The sequence below is a fragment of the Mus pahari genome, chromosome 5, assembly GCF_900095145.1.
Source record: "Mus pahari chromosome 5, PAHARI_EIJ_v1.1, whole genome shotgun sequence".
Lineage (NCBI taxonomy): Eukaryota > Metazoa > Chordata > Mammalia > Rodentia > Muridae > Mus > Mus pahari.
The window spans coordinates 126,751,078-126,770,243 of record NC_034594.1 but is presented as its reverse complement, the minus strand read 5'-3'; the positions used below and the strand labels follow the sequence as shown (position 1 = coordinate 126,770,243).

General features: G+C 44.6%; 1 protein-coding gene and 1 non-coding gene across 2 annotated transcripts; one reads left to right on the top strand and one right to left on the bottom strand.

Moving 5' to 3' along the window:
- Window positions 1–378: 378 nt before the first annotated feature.
- Window positions 379–14,147, bottom strand: Rnasel (ribonuclease L). The gene is made up of 7 exons (XM_029538794.1): window positions 14,063–14,147; window positions 10,900–12,477; window positions 10,089–10,174; window positions 7,638–7,843; window positions 6,740–6,872; window positions 3,954–4,087; window positions 379–849 (listed from the first exon to the last, which is right to left on the bottom strand). Exons 2-7 carry the CDS (start codon window positions 12,365–12,367, stop codon window positions 678–680), a joined length of 2,199 nt encoding a protein of 732 aa, XP_029394654.1. The 5' UTR covers window positions 12,368–12,477; window positions 14,063–14,147; the 3' UTR covers window positions 379–677.
- On the top strand, window positions 8,969–9,075 carry LOC115064216. The gene has a single exon (XR_003844040.1). It is a non-coding gene; the product is annotated as a U6 spliceosomal RNA (small nuclear RNA).
- Window positions 14,148–19,166: the final 5,019 nt, after the last annotated feature.

The window sequence follows — 19,166 nt, the reverse complement described above, 5'->3', positions numbered from 1 at the left end:
CGGAACGTTCGCTGGCACCGCTGGTTCCTCCTTGCTCAATGCCAGTAGTGCCCCTTCCCCTCCCCCACCCGTGACACTGATAAATGACTTCAAGTGAGGGCTATTACCTTGAAGTCATGAGACACCGGTACAGATGCTTCCAGAAGGAATGGAATTCATTTAACTAGTACCTAGGCTTATACGGTGCCCAGCAAATACTGACGCTTCTCTGGAGCCTTTTTGGCATACATAAGCCTATTCTGGAATTTCATCCAGAAGAGATGCTGTGTGTGTGTGTGTGTGTGTGTGTGTGTGTGTGTGTGTGTGTGTGTGTGTTTGGGGGGGAAGGGGGACACAACTCTGGAGTTGGTTTTCTCTTGTTACCTTTATATGGGTTCCAGGGATTGAATTCATGTTGTGAGGCTTATGTGGCAATACACACACACAATAATGTTTTTTCTTTAACAAAGTCTTAACAGAAGGCTCTCCCAATTCCATCCACTAAAATGGAGCAGTATAGTTTTGTAGTATACTGCATTTGTGATCATGCAAATGTGTAGAACTTACTGTATCAGAAACTGACACACTGGCTATCTAACTCATTGCTCACAAGTAACCAGGCTGCTTAAGGGACCAGAAATGTACAACTTCCCAAGAACTATGCTGATTGAAAAAATGGTCCCATGAACTTGCAAGACTCAGCTCTGTATGCCCCCTGGTCCCACTGCCTCTGGAACGCTGAGGCGTGGTGGAGCCTGAGGGAAGTGTCGACTGTATTCTGTTTCCTTTAGTTTCTTGTAGATATAGATTACAAGATCTGGAAAAGTCTCCTGAAAATAGCGAGAAGGGTCTCCAAGTATCTCCTTCATTCTGAAATGGAACACAAGCAGGTCAACCTAAAGGCCCATTAGCTCTTCCTCCTCCTTAGAGTCAGCCCAGCAGCTTGCTGGACTTGAGTCTAGCAAGAACAATAAGGACTTTGGAATCTGATGGTAAGATGCTTCCTGACTCTTTAATACGTATGCAACTTAATCTTTCTGAACTTGTTTGCTCATTCATAAAAATGGTAACAACACAGGGAGCAGGGAGGACCCTCGCATGGCCCTATCCCTAGATGAGGACACAGGAAAAGTTGGAAGGGAGGGGGAAGGATGGAACTTATGTAAATACAGTAGCTATGTACAAAATTCTAAAAAAAAAAAAATGAATTTAACAAAATGGTAATAATGGTAAAATAATACTACAATCCCTTATATACAATCTCTAATAATAAAGAGGAAACTCTCTGAACTGCAAAGTGAGGTGTGTGTATGTGTGTGTGAGTGAGTGTGTGTGTGTATGAGTGTGTGTGTTTGTGTGTATGTGTATGTGTGAGTGTGTGTATGTGGAGGGATAGGGGTGTGAATGTGTATATGAGTGTGTGTGTATGAGTGTGTGAGTGTTTGTGTGAGTGTGTATGTGTGTGTAGGGATGGGAGTGTGTGTATGATTACATGTGCATAAGTGTGTGTGAGTGTGTGTGTGAGTGTATGGAGGGATGGGAGTGTGTGTATGAGTGTGTGTATATGAGTGTATGTGAGTATGTGTGTATGGAGGGATGTGAGTATGAGTGTACATATATGAGTGTGTGTGTGTGTGTGTGAGTGTATGAAGGAATGGGGTGGGAGTGCGTATATGAATGTGTGTATGTGTGTGTATTTGTGTATATATTTGTGTCTGTGTTTGCAGCTAACATTTTTGACAGCAAAAGATGATTTAACTAATGTGGGACTATACTCAACTTTTGTAAGCCTACATTTGCTTTGCACAGTGGCCCTATCTTCTGCTTATTAACACAGAGAGCTTCTTCTGCTCAATAGAACTCAGCAAAGCTAAGAAGGAGGCATGTCTGCCATTGATGATAAGACTAACAGGTCTTACTGTGCAGCTCTGGCTGGCCTGGAACTTACTGTGTAGATCAGGCCGACCTCTCAGAGGTCCACCTCCCTCTGCCTCCTGCCTGGCGGAATTAAAGGCGGCAACTTGCTCTCCTTTGTCAAAGTAAGTTTTCTTCTTTCCAAGCTGACAGACTTGGAAGTGGGTTTTCTAACTGTTCTCGGTCCACGTATAACTCACATAGATGAAAGCAACACTTACCTCCTATTTTTTTTCTCATTGATGTGTTCTCCTATATTCCGGATAAACTTCAGTAGATCACCTACAGTGTCCTGATAAGGGTTTTGTCTTTTTTTGTAGAAATTATTCATTTCATTCATAACATATTCGTGGATCTAAAAAACAAAACATTAATCCAAGATATGATGACAACGTAAAACAAATCCTGATGGTACGTTAATATCAGCAGGCCAAATATAAATTCGATGCCCTCCACCGAGGAACAAAACAAACAGACAGAAACAAATGAAAGTGCATGATACACAGAACATGCTATACAACCCCATGCAGTTGTGCTGCATTTGAATGTGTGATTGTAAGTTACTAATTTCACTTTTGTCTATATTTACCAGGTTTCCAAGAAACTGTGCCTATTAGAAACCTTTGTGGGAGTGTTAACATAGTCTAACACTATGAAAATTAGTATTGAGGTTCTTCAAAAATCTAAAACTACATCTACCATAAGAACAGCTACAATTCTGCTGAGAATTTACCCAAAGGACTCTCAGTAAACATACCACAGGGATATTGAAGAACTGCTCACAGTAGCCAAGGCATGGAGCCAACCTAGGTGTCTCTCAGTAATGAAAGGGTTAAAGAAAATGTGGTTTGTACACACAATGGAATCTTTTCAACCATAAAAAAAAAAAAAAAAAAAAAAAACAAAGTTATGTCATTTGCATGAGAACTGACAAAAATGGAGATAGTCACAAACAAACTAAGTCGTTCTTGGATAAATAACAAGAGAGTTTGCTCAGATACATGAAACCATGTATGTATATTTGACATGAAAATCAAAGTAAAGCTGTCCCTAGACAACAGGGACTCGGAGGGGGACTGTGAGAAAGGGTAGAAGGGCAGAAGGCAATATGTTCAAGGTATATTACCTATGTGGTAGTTTGAATAGGTTTGCCCTCATGTGTTTGAATGCTTGGCCCATAAAGAGTGGCACTGTTAGGAGATGTGGCCTTATTGGAGGAGGTGTGGCCTTGTTAGAGAAAGTTTGTCACTGTGGAAGTAGGGCTCTGAGATCTTAAATGTTCAAGCTATGCACCGTGTGAAATAAATCCAGTCCCCTTCTGCTGCCTGTGGATCAAGATATAGAATTCGCATCTCCTTCTATAGCACCATGCCTCCCTGTACACTGCTGTGCTTCCCACCATGATGATAATGGACCAAACTTCTGAACCTGTAAGCCAGCCNTGTGAGTGTATGGAGGGATGGGAGTGTGTGTATGAGTGTGTGTATATGAGTGTATGTGAGTATGTGTGTATGGAGGGATGTGAGTATGAGTGTACATATATGAGTGTGTGTGTGTGTGTGTGTGAGTGTATGAAGGAATGGGGTGGGAGTGCGTATATGAATGTGTGTATGTGTGTGTATTTGTGTATATATTTGTGTCTGTGTTTGCAGCTAACATTTTTGACAGCAAAAGATGATTTAACTAATGTGGGACTATACTCAACTTTTGTAAGCCTACATTTGCTTTGCACAGTGGCCCTATCTTCTGCTTATTAACACAGAGAGCTTCTTCTGCTCAATAGAACTCAGCAAAGCTAAGAAGGAGGCATGTCTGCCATTGATGATAAGACTAACAGGTCTTACTGTGCAGCTCTGGCTGGCCTGGAACTTACTGTGTAGATCAGGCCGACCTCTCAGAGGTCCACCTCCCTCTGCCTCCTGCCTGGCGGAATTAAAGGCGGCAACTTGCTCTCCTTTGTCAAAGTAAGTTTTCTTCTTTCCAAGCTGACAGACTTGGAAGTGGGTTTTCTAACTGTTCTCGGTCCACGTATAACTCACATAGATGAAAGCAACACTTACCTCCTATTTTTTTTCTCATTGATGTGTTCTCCTATATTCCGGATAAACTTCAGTAGATCACCTACAGTGTCCTGATAAGGGTTTTGTCTTTTTTTGTAGAAATTATTCATTTCATTCATAACATATTCGTGGATCTAAAAAACAAAACATTAATCCAAGATATGATGACAACGTAAAACAAATCCTGATGGTACGTTAATATCAGCAGGCCAAATATAAATTCGATGCCCTCCACCGAGGAACAAAACAAACAGACAGAAACAAATGAAAGTGCATGATACACAGAACATGCTATACAACCCCATGCAGTTGTGCTGCATTTGAATGTGTGATTGTAAGTTACTAATTTCACTTTTGTCTATATTTACCAGGTTTCCAAGAAACTGTGCCTATTAGAAACCTTTGTGGGAGTGTTAACATAGTCTAACACTATGAAAATTAGTATTGAGGTTCTTCAAAAATCTAAAACTACATCTACCATAAGAACAGCTACAATTCTGCTGAGAATTTACCCAAAGGACTCTCAGTAAACATACCACAGGGATATTGAAGAACTGCTCACAGTAGCCAAGGCATGGAGCCAACCTAGGTGTCTCTCAGTAATGAAAGGGTTAAAGAAAATGTGGTTTGTACACACAATGGAATCTTTTCAACCATAAAAAAAAAAAAAAAAAAAAAAAACAAAGTTATGTCATTTGCATGAGAACTGACAAAAATGGAGATAGTCACAAACAAACTAAGTCGTTCTTGGATAAATAACAAGAGAGTTTGCTCAGATACATGAAACCATGTATGTATATTTGACATGAAAATCAAAGTAAAGCTGTCCCTAGACAACAGGGACTCGGAGGGGGACTGTGAGAAAGGGTAGAAGGGCAGAAGGCAATATGTTCAAGGTATATTACCTATGTGGTAGTTTGAATAGGTTTGCCCTCATGTGTTTGAATGCTTGGCCCATAAAGAGTGGCACTGTTAGGAGATGTGGCCTTATTGGAGGAGGTGTGGCCTTGTTAGAGAAAGTTTGTCACTGTGGAAGTAGGGCTCTGAGATCTTAAATGTTCAAGCTATGCACCGTGTGAAATAAATCCAGTCCCCTTCTGCTGCCTGTGGATCAAGATATAGAATTCGCATCTCCTTCTATAGCACCATGCCTCCCTGTACACTGCTGTGCTTCCCACCATGATGATAATGGACCAAACTTCTGAACCTGTAAGCCAGCCACAATTAATTGTTTTCCTTTATAAGAGTTGCCTTGGCCATGGTGTCTCTTCACAGCAATAAAACCCTAAGACAATATACTTGTATAAAAAATGTCTTTACTTTCAAGGTCTTCCATTTCTAAAAATTTAAAGTTTGAGCTAAAGTCTTGTAGGGGTGGTTCTGATGCTAAGCTCCTGTTCTCCAATTGGTTCTTGATCTATCAGTAAAGAAGTCATGGGCTAATTGCTGGGCAGAAGGAATGGGTGGGACTTCTGGGCCCCCACAGGCAAGTGACAGATGTAGGAGAGGAAGGGGAGTTCATCTTGCTTTGAAGAGAGAAAAGCCAAGCAGCCATGTGAGATCTCAGGCAGAGTGGTCACAGGCCATTTCTACATGCGGGTGGTTGGGGCTGTTGAGCAGCGACTAAATGTAACCTGAGCAACTAAAGTTGAGGGCAGGTGGAGAGGTGCGGAGCTAAGAGTATTGATAAGGGCATGCTTCTCCAGGCAGAAGATAAGTAGTGCCCAACAATTGTGCCAAAGAGGCAAGTTGAAATTGAACAACTGTGTGTGTCTGTGTTTTTTATCTGCGGTTCCAGTATTCTCTGGGGGGGGGGGGGTTGGTAGCTCGGTCCATTATTGGAGTTAAGGTGGGGTAGCAAAAGCTCCACACAACAAGTCTCATACACATGCATTCAGCAAAGAGTCATGGCACATATACTCCATACCAAGAGCTAGCAAGACAGCGGCTGTCTCTGGCACCAATACAAGTTGCAGACCAACAGTAAAAATATATATTAAGCCTGCAATTACAAGTGGAGACAAGTGAAGCAGAGGCCTAAGGGAGAGAAGTTACTGGTCTCAGAGACCTGAAGATCATGGATTTTCCCAGGATGCTTTAACTGTGTTTGTGGGGCACCCACCACACACCACACTTCACCATCACTACAGATACCTCAGCCCCACAGGGAACACGAGTATTCTGCTTTATGGTACCCAGACCCTGGTGCTAGCTTAAGCCATAATTAAATTTGAGAAATGTTTTTAAATTTACAATAATGAAAGTTTTATAATGAAGACTAGATTGAGATGATGATTTACTTTATAGAGCTCCCCTAAATTCAAATTTGGCAGAATTTGTCTTGAATAGAAAATATTTGAAATGTCATCTTTTCTTCATAATATGTTGTCACAACACAATGTGAGTTCCCGGAGCTGGGCTGCTCACAGACAGCAGAGGTGTCCAGTCTGTCCTAGGCTATGGCCTCATGGTGGAAAACCTCCTTGACTTAGGCTTAGTCAGTTGTTCTTATCACAATAGGACTTTTGACCAGACTTTAGGGGATGGGGAATGGGCTGGGTGAAGGCCTTCCTAAGGCAGAACTTGAATGACAGTGTCTTTGGGGACCTGAACTCTGAAGGAAGAGCAGAGACCCAAAAGAGTCAAGAGGGCTCATTTGGAGAAAAGAAAATTACCTCATTCACTTCCTGGTAGCAACAGGCTGGTGTATAAAATAAGTTAGAAATGGCAGCATATACTGTTAGACACACTCTTTTTCCTAGACCACAGAAGGTAAGTGTTCCTACCTTAGATGTCCACTGATCGAAGCTTCTGGAAGGCTCAAGTGTCTGAGGCTGCAGTAGTTTGAGAAGCTCACTCGTACTATTTCGTACTTTGATGTCAGACTCATTTCCCACATTCCGGAGTGTTCTATAGCGGCTGAGAATGATAGAATTATCATGGTCATTCTATATTTTCCAAAAGGGAGAAAAGTGATATGCTTTGATTTTTAATAAAATTTCTACATACTGAGAGGCCCCCCTGCTGCTTTCCACTTATTCCTCAGGAGTTAAAACCAGAAACCCAGGGGCTGGAGCGGTGACTAATCGGTTAAGAGCACTGACTGCTCTTCTAGAGGTCCTGAGTTCAATTCCTGAGTTCACACCAGCAACCACATGGTGGCTCACAACCATCTGTAATGGGATCCAGTGTCCTCTTCTGGTGTGTCTAAAGACATGGACAGTGTATTCATATAAATAAATAAATAAATAAATAAATAAATAAATAAATAAATAAATAAATAATCAAACAAACAGAAACCCACAGGTTGTTATCCCTCCCAAGGACACACCCTCAACGATGCTGAGGTGAGAGAAAAACGTGGGCCTGCTGATTCCCATCCCTGACAATGGCCCACATCACTTCTCCCTCTCCACAGAAAAACCTGCAGCACAGTGGTTCTCAACCTATGGACTGCAGCCCCTCTGAAGTCGAAAGACCCTTTCACAGGGATCACATATCAGATATCCTGCATGTCAGATATTTACATTGCAATTCATAACAGTATCAAATTTACAGTTATGAAGTAACAAGGAAATAATGTTATGGCTGGGGGTCACCACACCATAAGGAACTACATTAAAGAGTCACAGTGTTAGGAAGGGTTGAGAACCACTGCTGCACTGCACATCCAATTCTACTTACTTCTCCCAAGTCCAAAAGAAAGGATGGCCAAGCAGGTCTATCAGACAGTTCTTTACATTTTCTCCAGGAGAAAACAGGCAGTGAATGAGGTCCTTAGTCTCCTCATCTAGAGATATTGTAAGCAGCTCTTCATCATTCTGAGTCTTTAGTGTCTCAAAGGGGATCTCACCTTTCTTTACCACATAGAGAACCAGCCGTCCAAGATCCTGCACAGAAGCCATAAATGGAGCCAATGTGTAGCCAATCTATTTGGGTAATCTTGAACAATTGGAGAGTTAATATCTCGATTGTCAACTTCATTGGACAGAGATCTGCTCCATCAAGCCTAAGCTGAAGCCTCTGAGCCTATAATCTAAACAAACCCTTCCTCTAGCTTCTTCTCAGAGTGACACAAAAGTAGTCAGTACAGGCAATGTGGAAGTAGAAGACAGGATATTTCAAGGAAGCCTGTGAGCTGTATTCCTATGGTCTTATGGTGTCATGGTTAATTAACACCATGAACTCCAAATCTGCAGGATTCTGGGGGAGAAATTCTAAGCTCTGTGCACAAAGAGATCTTTAAGGCAACATGTGGCCCACATGGCTTAGACTTCCTGAAAGATAATCCTGGTCAAGAGTCTATGGGATAGACTCACTGGCAGTAGAAGATTCTACCAGAATGTTCTGATAGGCATAGGTAAGTCAAGAAAGGGAGGATGCTTTAAACAAAGGGGGCAGTCTTGGGACAAGCTAGGAGCTGGGTCCAGCACTATGTGAGGTGGCAGATAATGGAGTCATTCCCTGTCAAGTGGAACACAGCTCTGGCTGAGGGAACTAGGCTTCAGTGGGGCAGAGAAATAGGCGGCGATCAGCACAAGAAACAGCTACACTAGACATCAAGGGGAAGAAGTAAAGTTAGAAGCCACCAAACCCAGAACCAAAGCTATTGCCCGTTGGTTACTACCCAGGATGGAACTGCTCAGCTGTTCCTGAACAAGCCTGGAAGCTTCCATACACAGGACCTAGCTCTGTGTCCTCTCAGGAGCACTCGATGGTCTTTACAGTTCTGCTGAGTTCTGTCTCCTTGGAGCCTGAAGGCTGAGCTCACCTCTCCCAGGAATTGTCTGGAACCTGGGTCTCTGGATTTTCTCTGGTGCTCAGTGGGTGAGTTTGAATAGAGTTGGGAAGAAATCTCATTTGATTTGTCCTTCGGCAGAAAACTGTTTGCAGAAGGAACCTTTGAGGTGTTCAGATATGCCTCCTGGAAGTCTTGGAAGAGGCATCCTCTGTTTAGTTACTTATCTAGCTAGTGGAAGGAGAAGGGAAAAGTTAGAGATAAAGAAAGGGGCCACCTGCTCGCTTTGGCAGCACATATACTAAAATTGGAACGATACAGAGAAGATTAGCATGGCCCCTACGCAAGGATGACATACAAATTTGTGAAGTGTTCCATATTTTTGGCAAATGGATGGATCTGGAGGGTATCATCCTGAGTGAGGTAACCCAATCACAAAAGAACTCATATAATATGCATTCACTGATAAGTGGATATTAGCCCTGAAACCTAGAATACCCAAGATACAATTTGTAAAACACATGAAACTCAAGAAGGAAGACCAAAATGTGGACACTTCGCCCCTTCTTAGAATTGGGAACAAAACTCCCATGGAAGGGGTTACAGAGACAAAGTTTGGAGCTGAGACGAAAGGATGGACCATCCAAAATCTGCCCCACCCAGGGGTCCATCCCATCATCAGCCATCAAACGCAGACACTATTGCATACACCAGCAAGATTTTGCTGAAAGGACCCTAATATAGCTGTCTCTTGTGAGGCTATGCCAGTGCCTGGCACTTCTGCACACAGAAGTGAATGCTTATAGTCAGCTATTGGATTGGACACAGGGCCCCCAATAGAGGAGCTAGAGAAAGTACCCAAGGAGCTGAAGGGGTTTGCAACCCTATAGGTGGAACCAGCACCCCCAGAACTCGTGTCTCTAGCTGCATATGTAGCAGAAGATGGTCTAGTCAGCCATCATTGGGAAGAGAGGCCCCTTGGTCTTGCAAACTTTATATGCCCCATACAGGGGAACGCCAGGGCCAAGAAAGGGGAGTGGGTGGGTAGGGGAGCAGGGGTGGGGGGGAGGGTATAGTGGACTTTGGTGATAGCATTTAAAATGTAAATGAAGTAAATACCTAATAAAAATTGGGGGGAAAAGGGGGGCCACAGTAAAAGGTGACTCCTCGCAAGCTATTATACCTACTCCTCTGCCCCGTGAACGCTCTCCTGTAGGAGAGACAGATGGAAATGCCAGTGTCTACAAGGGAGAAAGGACAGCAGACAAGGTGGGGGAAGCCTTGGCATGTCTTTTCTTCCAGGTTAAAATAAGTTCTCTGCCTGGCCATGGGAAGTGAGGTAATGAACAAACAAGGAGGCAGAGAACAGAAAAGGTTAACTAGAGCTCAGAAATTACCTCCAAGTCGCTCCTGACCATCTGTGACTCTCCCGTCGATCGGATGCTCTGATCAAAATCTGCCAGCCGAACAGCTTTCTTGGAATCTAAGGGACAGTTTCAGAGGTGCATTATATATATATATATATAGATAGATAGATAGATAGATAGATAGATAGATAGATAGATAGATAGATAGATAGAGAGAGAAATAGTCAAATCACTTACATAAATATGTAATGTGTTATACAATCTACCTATCCTCTCTGAAGAGCAATAATAATGCTATTTGCACATATCCAGCCTCATTTGATCTTTTAGGCATCTGTCAAGGGCAGGACACACATTTTGTTTTTTATAGGGCAGACAGTAAGAAAGGATGAGGGAGAAGTTAACCAGCTCTTCGCTCCCACAGCTCCCGGGGCACAGCACTGTAAAGGGGCTGGTGGCCATAGTTCAGGTTCTATCCTATGACTAACTAACAAGGTTCTCAGTTTAAGGATGTCTTGGCCTTGACTTCTGTTCAGTTAAGCCCAAGCTACTCTGATACTTTAGGCCACCATCATGGGTCAGATATGTGCTGGTTCTGAGCCACTCTCCAGCCCCCTTTAGGACCTTCTTCCTTCTTAAAGAAGCTACTGAGTCCCCAGAAAGAGGAATGAGGGAATGATAGAAGTTGGGAATAAGAGCTAAAGGTCAGGAATTTAGCCTGCGAGAGGTGACCCCCTGCTAATCTCCATGGCTACCAGAAATAAATCTGCACTCATTACAAATCTCTTAGTCTGTGATGCTCTGTCACAGTCACACATACAAGACTGTCACAGGGCCTCACCTATTAAGATGTTTTGTGGTTGCAGGTCCTGATGGGAGTATCCATGCAAGTGTAGTTTTTGAACACCCTCAAATATAGACAATAGGATGCTTCGGGCAAACTTATCTTCCCCGTTCTCCACAGGTTCCTCTCTGGGCACCATCAGGAACTCTTCCAGTGTCCACTCACACAGGGACACACACACATATAAACAGCCCTTATGGCCCTCGCTTCCATAGAAAGCCACTAAGTTACTGTGGTCACTGCAGTCCCGCAGACAAGAGACTTCCATACATCCACGTGTGCTATCCTCCCAGAAGACTTTCACAGCCACCTCTCGATTGTCATAGATCCCTAGGTAGACGGCCCCTTCGGAAGTGTCAGCAATTTTATAGTCATCATGCTCGAAGATCTTGAGTTTGCCAATCATGGGTCGAGTCATATCGTGGAGTCTTTTTAAGCCTTTCCCCCAACGTGAACTGTGAGGCAACCAGTCTCCAGCGGGAGGGTCGGTGTCATGATTAGCTACATAAGGGTGAAGAAGGTTTGCAAGGTGATGGTTATATTTCCTCTTGGCTATCAAAATAAGATTGCCACACTTGGTATCGGCTCCCTTTTCAAGAAGTAACTGGACGATTTTCTTCAGTTGTTCTTCAACAGCAATTAGTAGAGCTGTGTTGCCCTCGTTATCCCTGTCATCTATGTTTATGCCTTCCCGACTCAGGAGCATCTGCACCAAGCCTGTGTGCTTCCTCTCCACTGCTGAGATCAGGGGTGTTTTCCCGCCTTCTCCTCTCGCGTTAACATCAGCCCCGTGTTGAATCAGGATTGAAGTAATCTCCTCCACATTTTCACAATTGCGGTTCATCAGAGTACGGATCAAGGCATTTCTGCCCATGTTGTCCCGAGCATCGACTTCCGCCTTCATTTCGTTGAGGAGAATTCTCAGGACTTCCAGGTGGCCCTTCTCGGCAGCGCTCATGAGAGCTGTAGCGCCTCCTCGCTTCGATCTCCTTTTGTCCTCCGTTGTCTGTCGTCGCAAATTCACATCGGCTCCCTTAGCAAAAAGGAATCTTAAGGCTTCAGGGTTACCATGCTCAGCAGCTTCCATGAAAGCCGTGAACCCGTTCTCGTCACACTCATTGACGTCTGCACCATGAGAGAGGAGAATCTCGAGCAGTTTCACGTCTCCATGGATCCCAGCAATGATGAAGGGGGTGGCTCCATTCTTCTTCCTCCGATGAGGGTCAGCACCATGACTAAGCAGGAGATTCACAATGTCTACCCTGCCAGCCTGCACTGCGTTGTGCAAAGGTGTCCAGCCCCAGGTGTCTTCACAGACATTGGTATCAGCCCCTTGTTCTAACAATTGCTGGACCCTGACAACATCTCCCTTGTAAACAGCTTTGATCAACGAAGAATCATCTTCGCCAACGGTCCTCTGACCACCCGCTGATGGGGTTCCACCCTGAGGTGTGTTATAATCCATGACCGTCAGTGCCCTTTCCTTGAGAAATGAACACGTGTGTTTCTTTGGGACACAATGAGAGTCTTGGGGGTAGGAATTGGGCTGATATGTTCTGTCTTCTGAGATCTCATCTGTACACAAATAAAGAGGGGAGCTTTGTCATTTCAGACAGGAAGAAAAAAAAAATCACCTGGCTCAGAACTCAGCTTTACCCATATGGAGTCTTTCTTAACACATTTACTTGCTTAACTAATAAGTTCTTAGATGTATAAAATGCACAAAATGTAGACTATGAATAAAGGTAAAATTAAAATGAGGAAATTATTGCTCCACGGACCCACCCCACCCCCAAAGCAACTGCTACATGTTTAGTCTATGTGTATGACAACAAGATCCCACACTTGGTATCGGCTCCCTCTTCACAGAGCAGCTGAAGGACCGACCGATCGCCTTCAGTGTGAGTTGGACAGCAGGGTAGCAGAGCTGTCTTGCCCTCACTATCCCTGCCATTCATATTTACACCATACCGTATTATATATACTTAGTACACGTGTACAGATTTCTCTCCAGGCTGGGCTCAGGCTAAGTGACACACTTGCATGCTTATTTCAATCTTCTAATCTTAAATATTTTAATGTTTGAAATGATAGTTTAAGAATTAAAACCATTCTGAATGATGCTGTGGGAAATGTAGCTCATTTTAATCTAGTTTTCCTATTACAGATTTCTTTTACTAGACGTCCTCAAATTTCAGGACTAGTCATGAAGAGTAACTCCTTCTCTCTCCGATATGCTATAATGGCGCTTACCTAGTAATTGGCAGCTTCTGGGTAGTGGGGAGTGCATGCAAGCCCCTTTAAGAAGAAAAGTGGATTTCTTTATCTTGGTCCATCTGACTTTATCCCAGGTGAGGCTGGTCACCCTTACACACTGTTTTTTCTGTTCGCTCTCTCCGGGTTGAAAAAAATCTGAAGTATGAACTCAGCTTTGAGTTTCTGGGAATGCAACTTTTGACTGTCACTTCCTTGTTGTACATTCATAAATGGCTGACTCACAATTTTGTTTCCTCAACGGAGGACAACAGCAAACAGGGCCATTGCAGACAGTGTCTTAGGGAGTGCAGCAAATATTCGCCCTACACCCAATCACCCACTCACCACTGCAGGGAGTGCCATTTAGCCCAGGGGCCTCACACAGCTCCAGGTTTACTCGTTCACCCATCAGGCACCCCTTGTTAACCTGAACATCTAATTAGCTGTATCTGCTACAAAATGTGCAAAACCCCCTTCTCTGAGAATCATCTGCAGAATATTCCGAATATCGAGCACCAAAGCTGTTGTCCAGAGCGTTCGTGTAATGGGCCGTAACTGCCGCTGGCTGTGAGGTGGGTTGGTATAATGAAAGGAGCAGAGGCGGAAAGAAAATCAGGGGACTCTGGGAGGGAGAAGCCCAGTCCAGAACGGAGCCCTGCAGCAAACAAGCCTGCGTTCACTTTCATTTTCTCCTTCCTCGTTCCAGAGCTGCCCCAGAAGCAGAGGGCATAAATAAACAGCGTATGTACCACAACACACCTTAGGAAGAAGCGCTGGTGACCACACAGGGGCCGGCTATCAGTCCCAGCTCCCCAATCCTCCAGACCTCTTCATCCCCGCCCCCACCAGCCCGAGAGAAATTAGGCAAGGAATGGACTCCTCAGCCAGCTCTCCTCTGGCTTACCTTCCCCGCTCCTCTTCTCAGCAGGCAGTCCTTAGGCTGCAACAACCCCGATAGGAAACACTTCCTTGTGGCGGGTTGCTGAGCCATCAGGGCGGAGCCAAGAGAGGAATGAGAAAACAGAAGAACAGAAGTCATGGGTGCAGGGTCAGTCTGGGCACAGCCTGAGCAGTCTTCACGCCCTGGAGGAAGACAAGGGCTGTCCCCTGACCTCAGAGGACAGGTATGGTAGGCTTGCCTTTCAGGTTATAGGAACCAACTTCACCCATTACTCTGTGCCCTCTCTGTTATCACAAGTCGCCTGTATTCTTGGAAGGAATCAAGGAAATGGTTACATAATCCACTATGTAGCCATCTTGTCTTAAGGTTCTACTGCTGTGAACAGACACCATGACAGAGGCAAGTCTTATAAGGACAACATTTAATTAGGACTGGCTTACAGGTTCAGAGACTCAGTCCATTATCATCAAAGTGGGAGCATGGCAGTGTCCAGGCAGGCACAGTGCAGGAGGAGTCGAGAATTCTACATCTTTATCTGCAGGCTGCTAGGAAAAGACTGGCTCTCAGGTAGCTAGGATGAGGGTCTTAAATCCCATGCCCACAGGGATGAGGGTCTTAAATCCCATGCCCACACCTACTCCAACAAGGCCTCACCTCCTAATAGTGCCACTCCCTGGAGTAAACATACTCAAACCATCACACAGCTAATTCATGGCAGGCAGAGAGTCTGTTGCCAGTGATGACTGTAAGTGCTTGGGAAACAGCAGCTTACTACAAAATTCCAAAGTTCTGTGCGGAGCTTGCTCCTGATGCAGAGGAGGAGTGTGTGTGTGTGTGTGTGTGTGTGTGTGTGTGTGTGTACATGCTGTGTGTGTTTGGGCAGGCTGATGGAGGTCAGAAGACAACTTTGGGTGTCAGTTCTCTGCTTCTTCCTGTATATCCTTCCAGAACTCAAACTCAGGTCACCGGGCTTGTCTGGCAAGCACGTTTACCTGCTGAGTCTCTATCTAAGTACATTTAAAAGAAAAAGCGTACAATAAGATTTCCAGGTATGAAGTAGTCCCTGGCAGTCCCTATTCTTATGGGCTTCATGGTGCCTCGATGCATCCCGCTGCTTCTGATCTGTCTTCGTGTGTGCTATTTTGCTACCTGAGCAGATAATAGTAATGAGGATTATGGTGGTGGTGGTGGTGGTGGTGGTGGTGTGGCAGCAATTATGCTAATGGCAGAAAACATGTGTGTAGCTATTGAGTGTCCTTCAGGAACTGTTCTGGGTGCTTCACAAATACCAACCCAGGGATGCAAATCTTGTGATAGCTACTGTTTTTCATCCCCCACTTTACAGCTAGAGAATCCAGGGAATAAAGCGGGTAAGTAGCTTGCTGCCCTTTGGAAACTGGGCTACATCACAGAGGAGGACACGCCTGCCTTCGTTATCATTGAAGCCAGATGGGGAACCACATCACCTGCATCCTGTGCGGTATCTTATGGTGAAGATACAGGGAAGAGTAAAGCCGACGTGGAGGGGAGGTTAGAGTACCGGAATGGGAGTCCCTGGGACGCAGGCAGTCAGTAAAGTGTTTGCCCTGTGAGCACCGGGAGGATGGTGTTTACTGACTTTCCCCATGACCTGTTCAGCTTGTTTTCCTTCTGTAATGGAGGACCACCTGCTCAGAGGTGACACCACCCACATGGCTCATTAATCAAGAAAACGCCCCCAGGAACATGCTAACAGGCCAAGCCAATGGGGACAAGCCCCCAGTTAAGGTTCCCTCTTCCAGGTGACTTCCAGTTTGTATCTAGTTGAGAAAAACTAACCAGCTGCCCGACCACCACAGCTCTGAGCTGGCACTCTAAAGCCGTTCTGGTTTTGACAGCCACCTGCGCCACAAGTCACTTATGAGGATTACTAATTGGAGTGCCTAAAGTGTTTCCTTTAACCGAGACTGTGTCAGCCCAGAGCAGGTGATGTTAGTTTGTCCTGAGCAGACGAAGGGACAAAGACTCCTAGAGAACACTGGCTCTCCTCTTCACCCAGAGCAGCTTGTGGGGAAGTCCAGGAAGCTTGCCTGTCATAAACAAATAAGAACTCCGCCCAGAAACCACTGAGCCTTGCTTACATACATGATCCTGACAGGCTTGGGGTGACAGGAATGATCTGGGGTTCGAGGAAACAAAGATCCGTGCGCAAGTGGATGCTGTTCGGAAGCAAGAGAAATTCCGAGAAGGCCACTTTCTCTGTTTTCTAGGAACCAGACAGAACAAAGGGGAGCTAGACTACCGCCAAAAGCAGCAGTCACTCAGGTTAGCCAGCAGAGGGTGACGTTCAGCTACTTTTGGTCGTCATTCAGTTCCCTTGTTTGTGTCTTGTTCCCCCATGGTCATGGGATGGCTACTCTAATTGTTGCTGACATCTATGGGGTTGTTTGTGTCTGGGGGAAGTAATTCATACAGCCATTGAGCGGAACTGCCTGGGCCATCTTGCTCACCTGTATGTGTGTTCCCTCATATTTAGAGTTGAGCCATAGTTGATACGTTAGAGAATAGGTTCCACTTGAAAAGCTAAGTTTCATTTCCGCATCCTGGAACCTTCTCCCCAGAGAAGAGCTTTAAACAACCCAGACCAGACCCTGGAGTCGTTGCAGAGCTAACTGATTTTTAAAAGGTAAGGCTGACGCACTTGTTTTGTTACTTTTTATTTCTTTTTTATGATTTCCAAACCCCAAATTCTTATAATAGAAAATATGCATATAATAAAATCCTAAACTATAAACACAAGGATGAGAGACCCAGGGAATAACAAAGGAAATCAGCCATCAGATTCCACCAGAAAACTCAACTCCTCCAGATCAAGACCAGGGCAGGAAGTACAAGTCCCTCTTGTGAGGAAAACACAGTAATTCTTTAGCTGTCACACCACTCACATTAGCATGGGGGGAGGGGCACCTGGCACCAGCTGCCCCCTTTGGGGAGGGATAAATGCTGGGACAGGTCTGTATGAAGGAAGATCGGTGTGGCAGGAGAGTCTAAGACAGGAACCATGACTTCCCTTGGAACATCTTGAACCAAAAGACATAGCCCAAGAGAAAGATCTCTTCGGGCAGGAGAAGAGATGAGGCCATTGACAGATCCCAGCCCCCGGGTGGGGTTTAAACTTTGAAAAAGGAATAATTTGCCAAGGGTAGACAGCAGGCCCAGGAGTGAGTGGGAAACCTGGACTGGATACAGTGAAAGGAAACACACGGACAACGCAAATGTAAGGACGTTTCCCCTCTTCTTCCTGAACCACTTCCCACACTCAAGGTGTTAAACTGCGGTATCCTCGATCCTGCTGCGTTTGACCAAAAAGAACATCAGACTTCCAGCTCACATCCAGACATGCACTTAGCTTACCAAACCCTTCTGGGAACTTGGGTAGAAGCCAGTGCGGTAACATTGTATCAATAGAATGTTGCCCTCCTCCTATCTGCAGTGTGTGAATGGTCTGGGCTGGCTTGCTATTCAGTTCCAGCTGACTGGTATCTCTTTACATTTATCTGAGTGATTCACTTAAACTTTCTGGCTTCTATGTCTTTAATGTTATAGGATTCTTACAAGGATTACAGGAATGAACATATGTAGAGCATTTAAAGCAGTGTCTGCCACAGATAAGTGTTTGCTGTTTTTGAGCATGTCACCAAGCCATCTGACACGCACTTTTCACACATTTTTTTCGTCATCACAAAAGCTCTCTGAAGCCAATACTATATATAGTCACATTTTATAATACAAAGTGAGAGTCTGAGAAATTGAGAAACATACTGATTAGCAACCTGCAGACACCAGATTAAAGTCAGTTGTGTGGCTCTAAATATTGCTCCATGCTTTCTGTGAGCTGTCCTGTGGATGGCTAAAAGGAAAATTCTCCCTTAAATGGGCGCTTGATGTAAAAAAATAAAATAAAATAAAATAAATAAAAGATCCATACATTCTTGCTTTACTCAATCAGTGTCTGAGCCTGTGACTGTGCCGGTTAGTCTCATCTGTCACCTGATTGGATAGGATATTAGCAAAGAGAAAAGGCTCAGGGTGGGTCTCTGAGAGTATTTCCTGAAGGTTTAACTGAAGGGTGAAGCCCCTTCCCTTGAGTGTGCAGCATCTTCCAGCTGCTGCCAAGATGTGAGATGCCTGCCTGCCTTTGTCCCCTGCAGGTGAATGCATCTACCTTGTAATATGGCACCTAAGCCGCTTGCATCTCTCACCCTTAGGATCAACTACTTAACATAGGATCAGATACCTAACTTCGGGCTTCTCTTTCTTCTCCTGGACCAATTTCAAACATTCTACCTGCCTTGAATTGACACCTCATAGACCCTGGGCCCCCTGAAGGTCTTTACCTAAGACCTTCCAGATTGGAAGATAAATTTTAGCCCTAAAAGAACTAAGGAGCCGGGCATGGTGGTGCACGCCTTTAATCCCAGCACTCAGGAGGCAGAGGAAGGCAGATTTCTGAGTTCGAGGCCACCCTGGTCTATAAAGTGAGTTCCAGGACAGCCAGGGCTACACAGAGAAACCCTGTCTCTTAAAAAACAACAACAACAAAAAAGAACTAAGGAAATCTTGCCATAACTCCTATAGACACTGACTGTGTTAGGAATTGTGTTAATAATTCCAATTTCATAATTTTGTATGTTCACCAAAATGAATTAATAAACAAACACATTCTAGCCATGATATAGAATTCCACGGGGAAAGCAAAGCTTGTGGAACTGAAAGAAGTTCAGGCTGGAAAAGGCAGCTCCGCTGTTAAGAATACATCTATTCTAGAGGACCGGAGTTCGGTTCCCAGAACCCACATTGAGCGACTCACGTCCACCTTTCATCCCAGCTTCAAGCGCCTACATTCATGGGCACAGAGCCACACGTCTGCACACATAATTAAACATAAATGTCTACAGAAGTCAGACAAGACTAAGACAATACATAGTTATAGCCACAGGAGGGCAGCAGAGCGCAAGGGATCGGCTGGCCTTCCTGTTCTGGCCTAGGTTTGTTTGATGGCCTTTGTGTGCTCCGTGACACACTGGCTTAACTGAAGCCCCACATCTTACGTATTCTCATCCGGGGT

Excerpts from the sequence above, each read along its gene's own strand:
- Rnasel (XM_029538794.1), bottom strand. The coding sequence starts at position 12,367 with ATGGATTATAACACACCTCAGGGTGGAACCCCATCAGCGGGTGGTCAG. Across the intron at positions 10,175-10,899 it reads ACCACAAAACATCTTAATAG|ATTCCAAGAAAGCTGTTCGG; the intron begins GTGAGGCCCTGT and ends ACTGTCCCTTAG. Across the intron at positions 6,873-7,637 it reads TTCTTTTGGACTTGGGAGAA|CCGCTATAGAACACTCCGGA; the intron begins GTAAGTAGAATT and ends TATCATTCTCAG.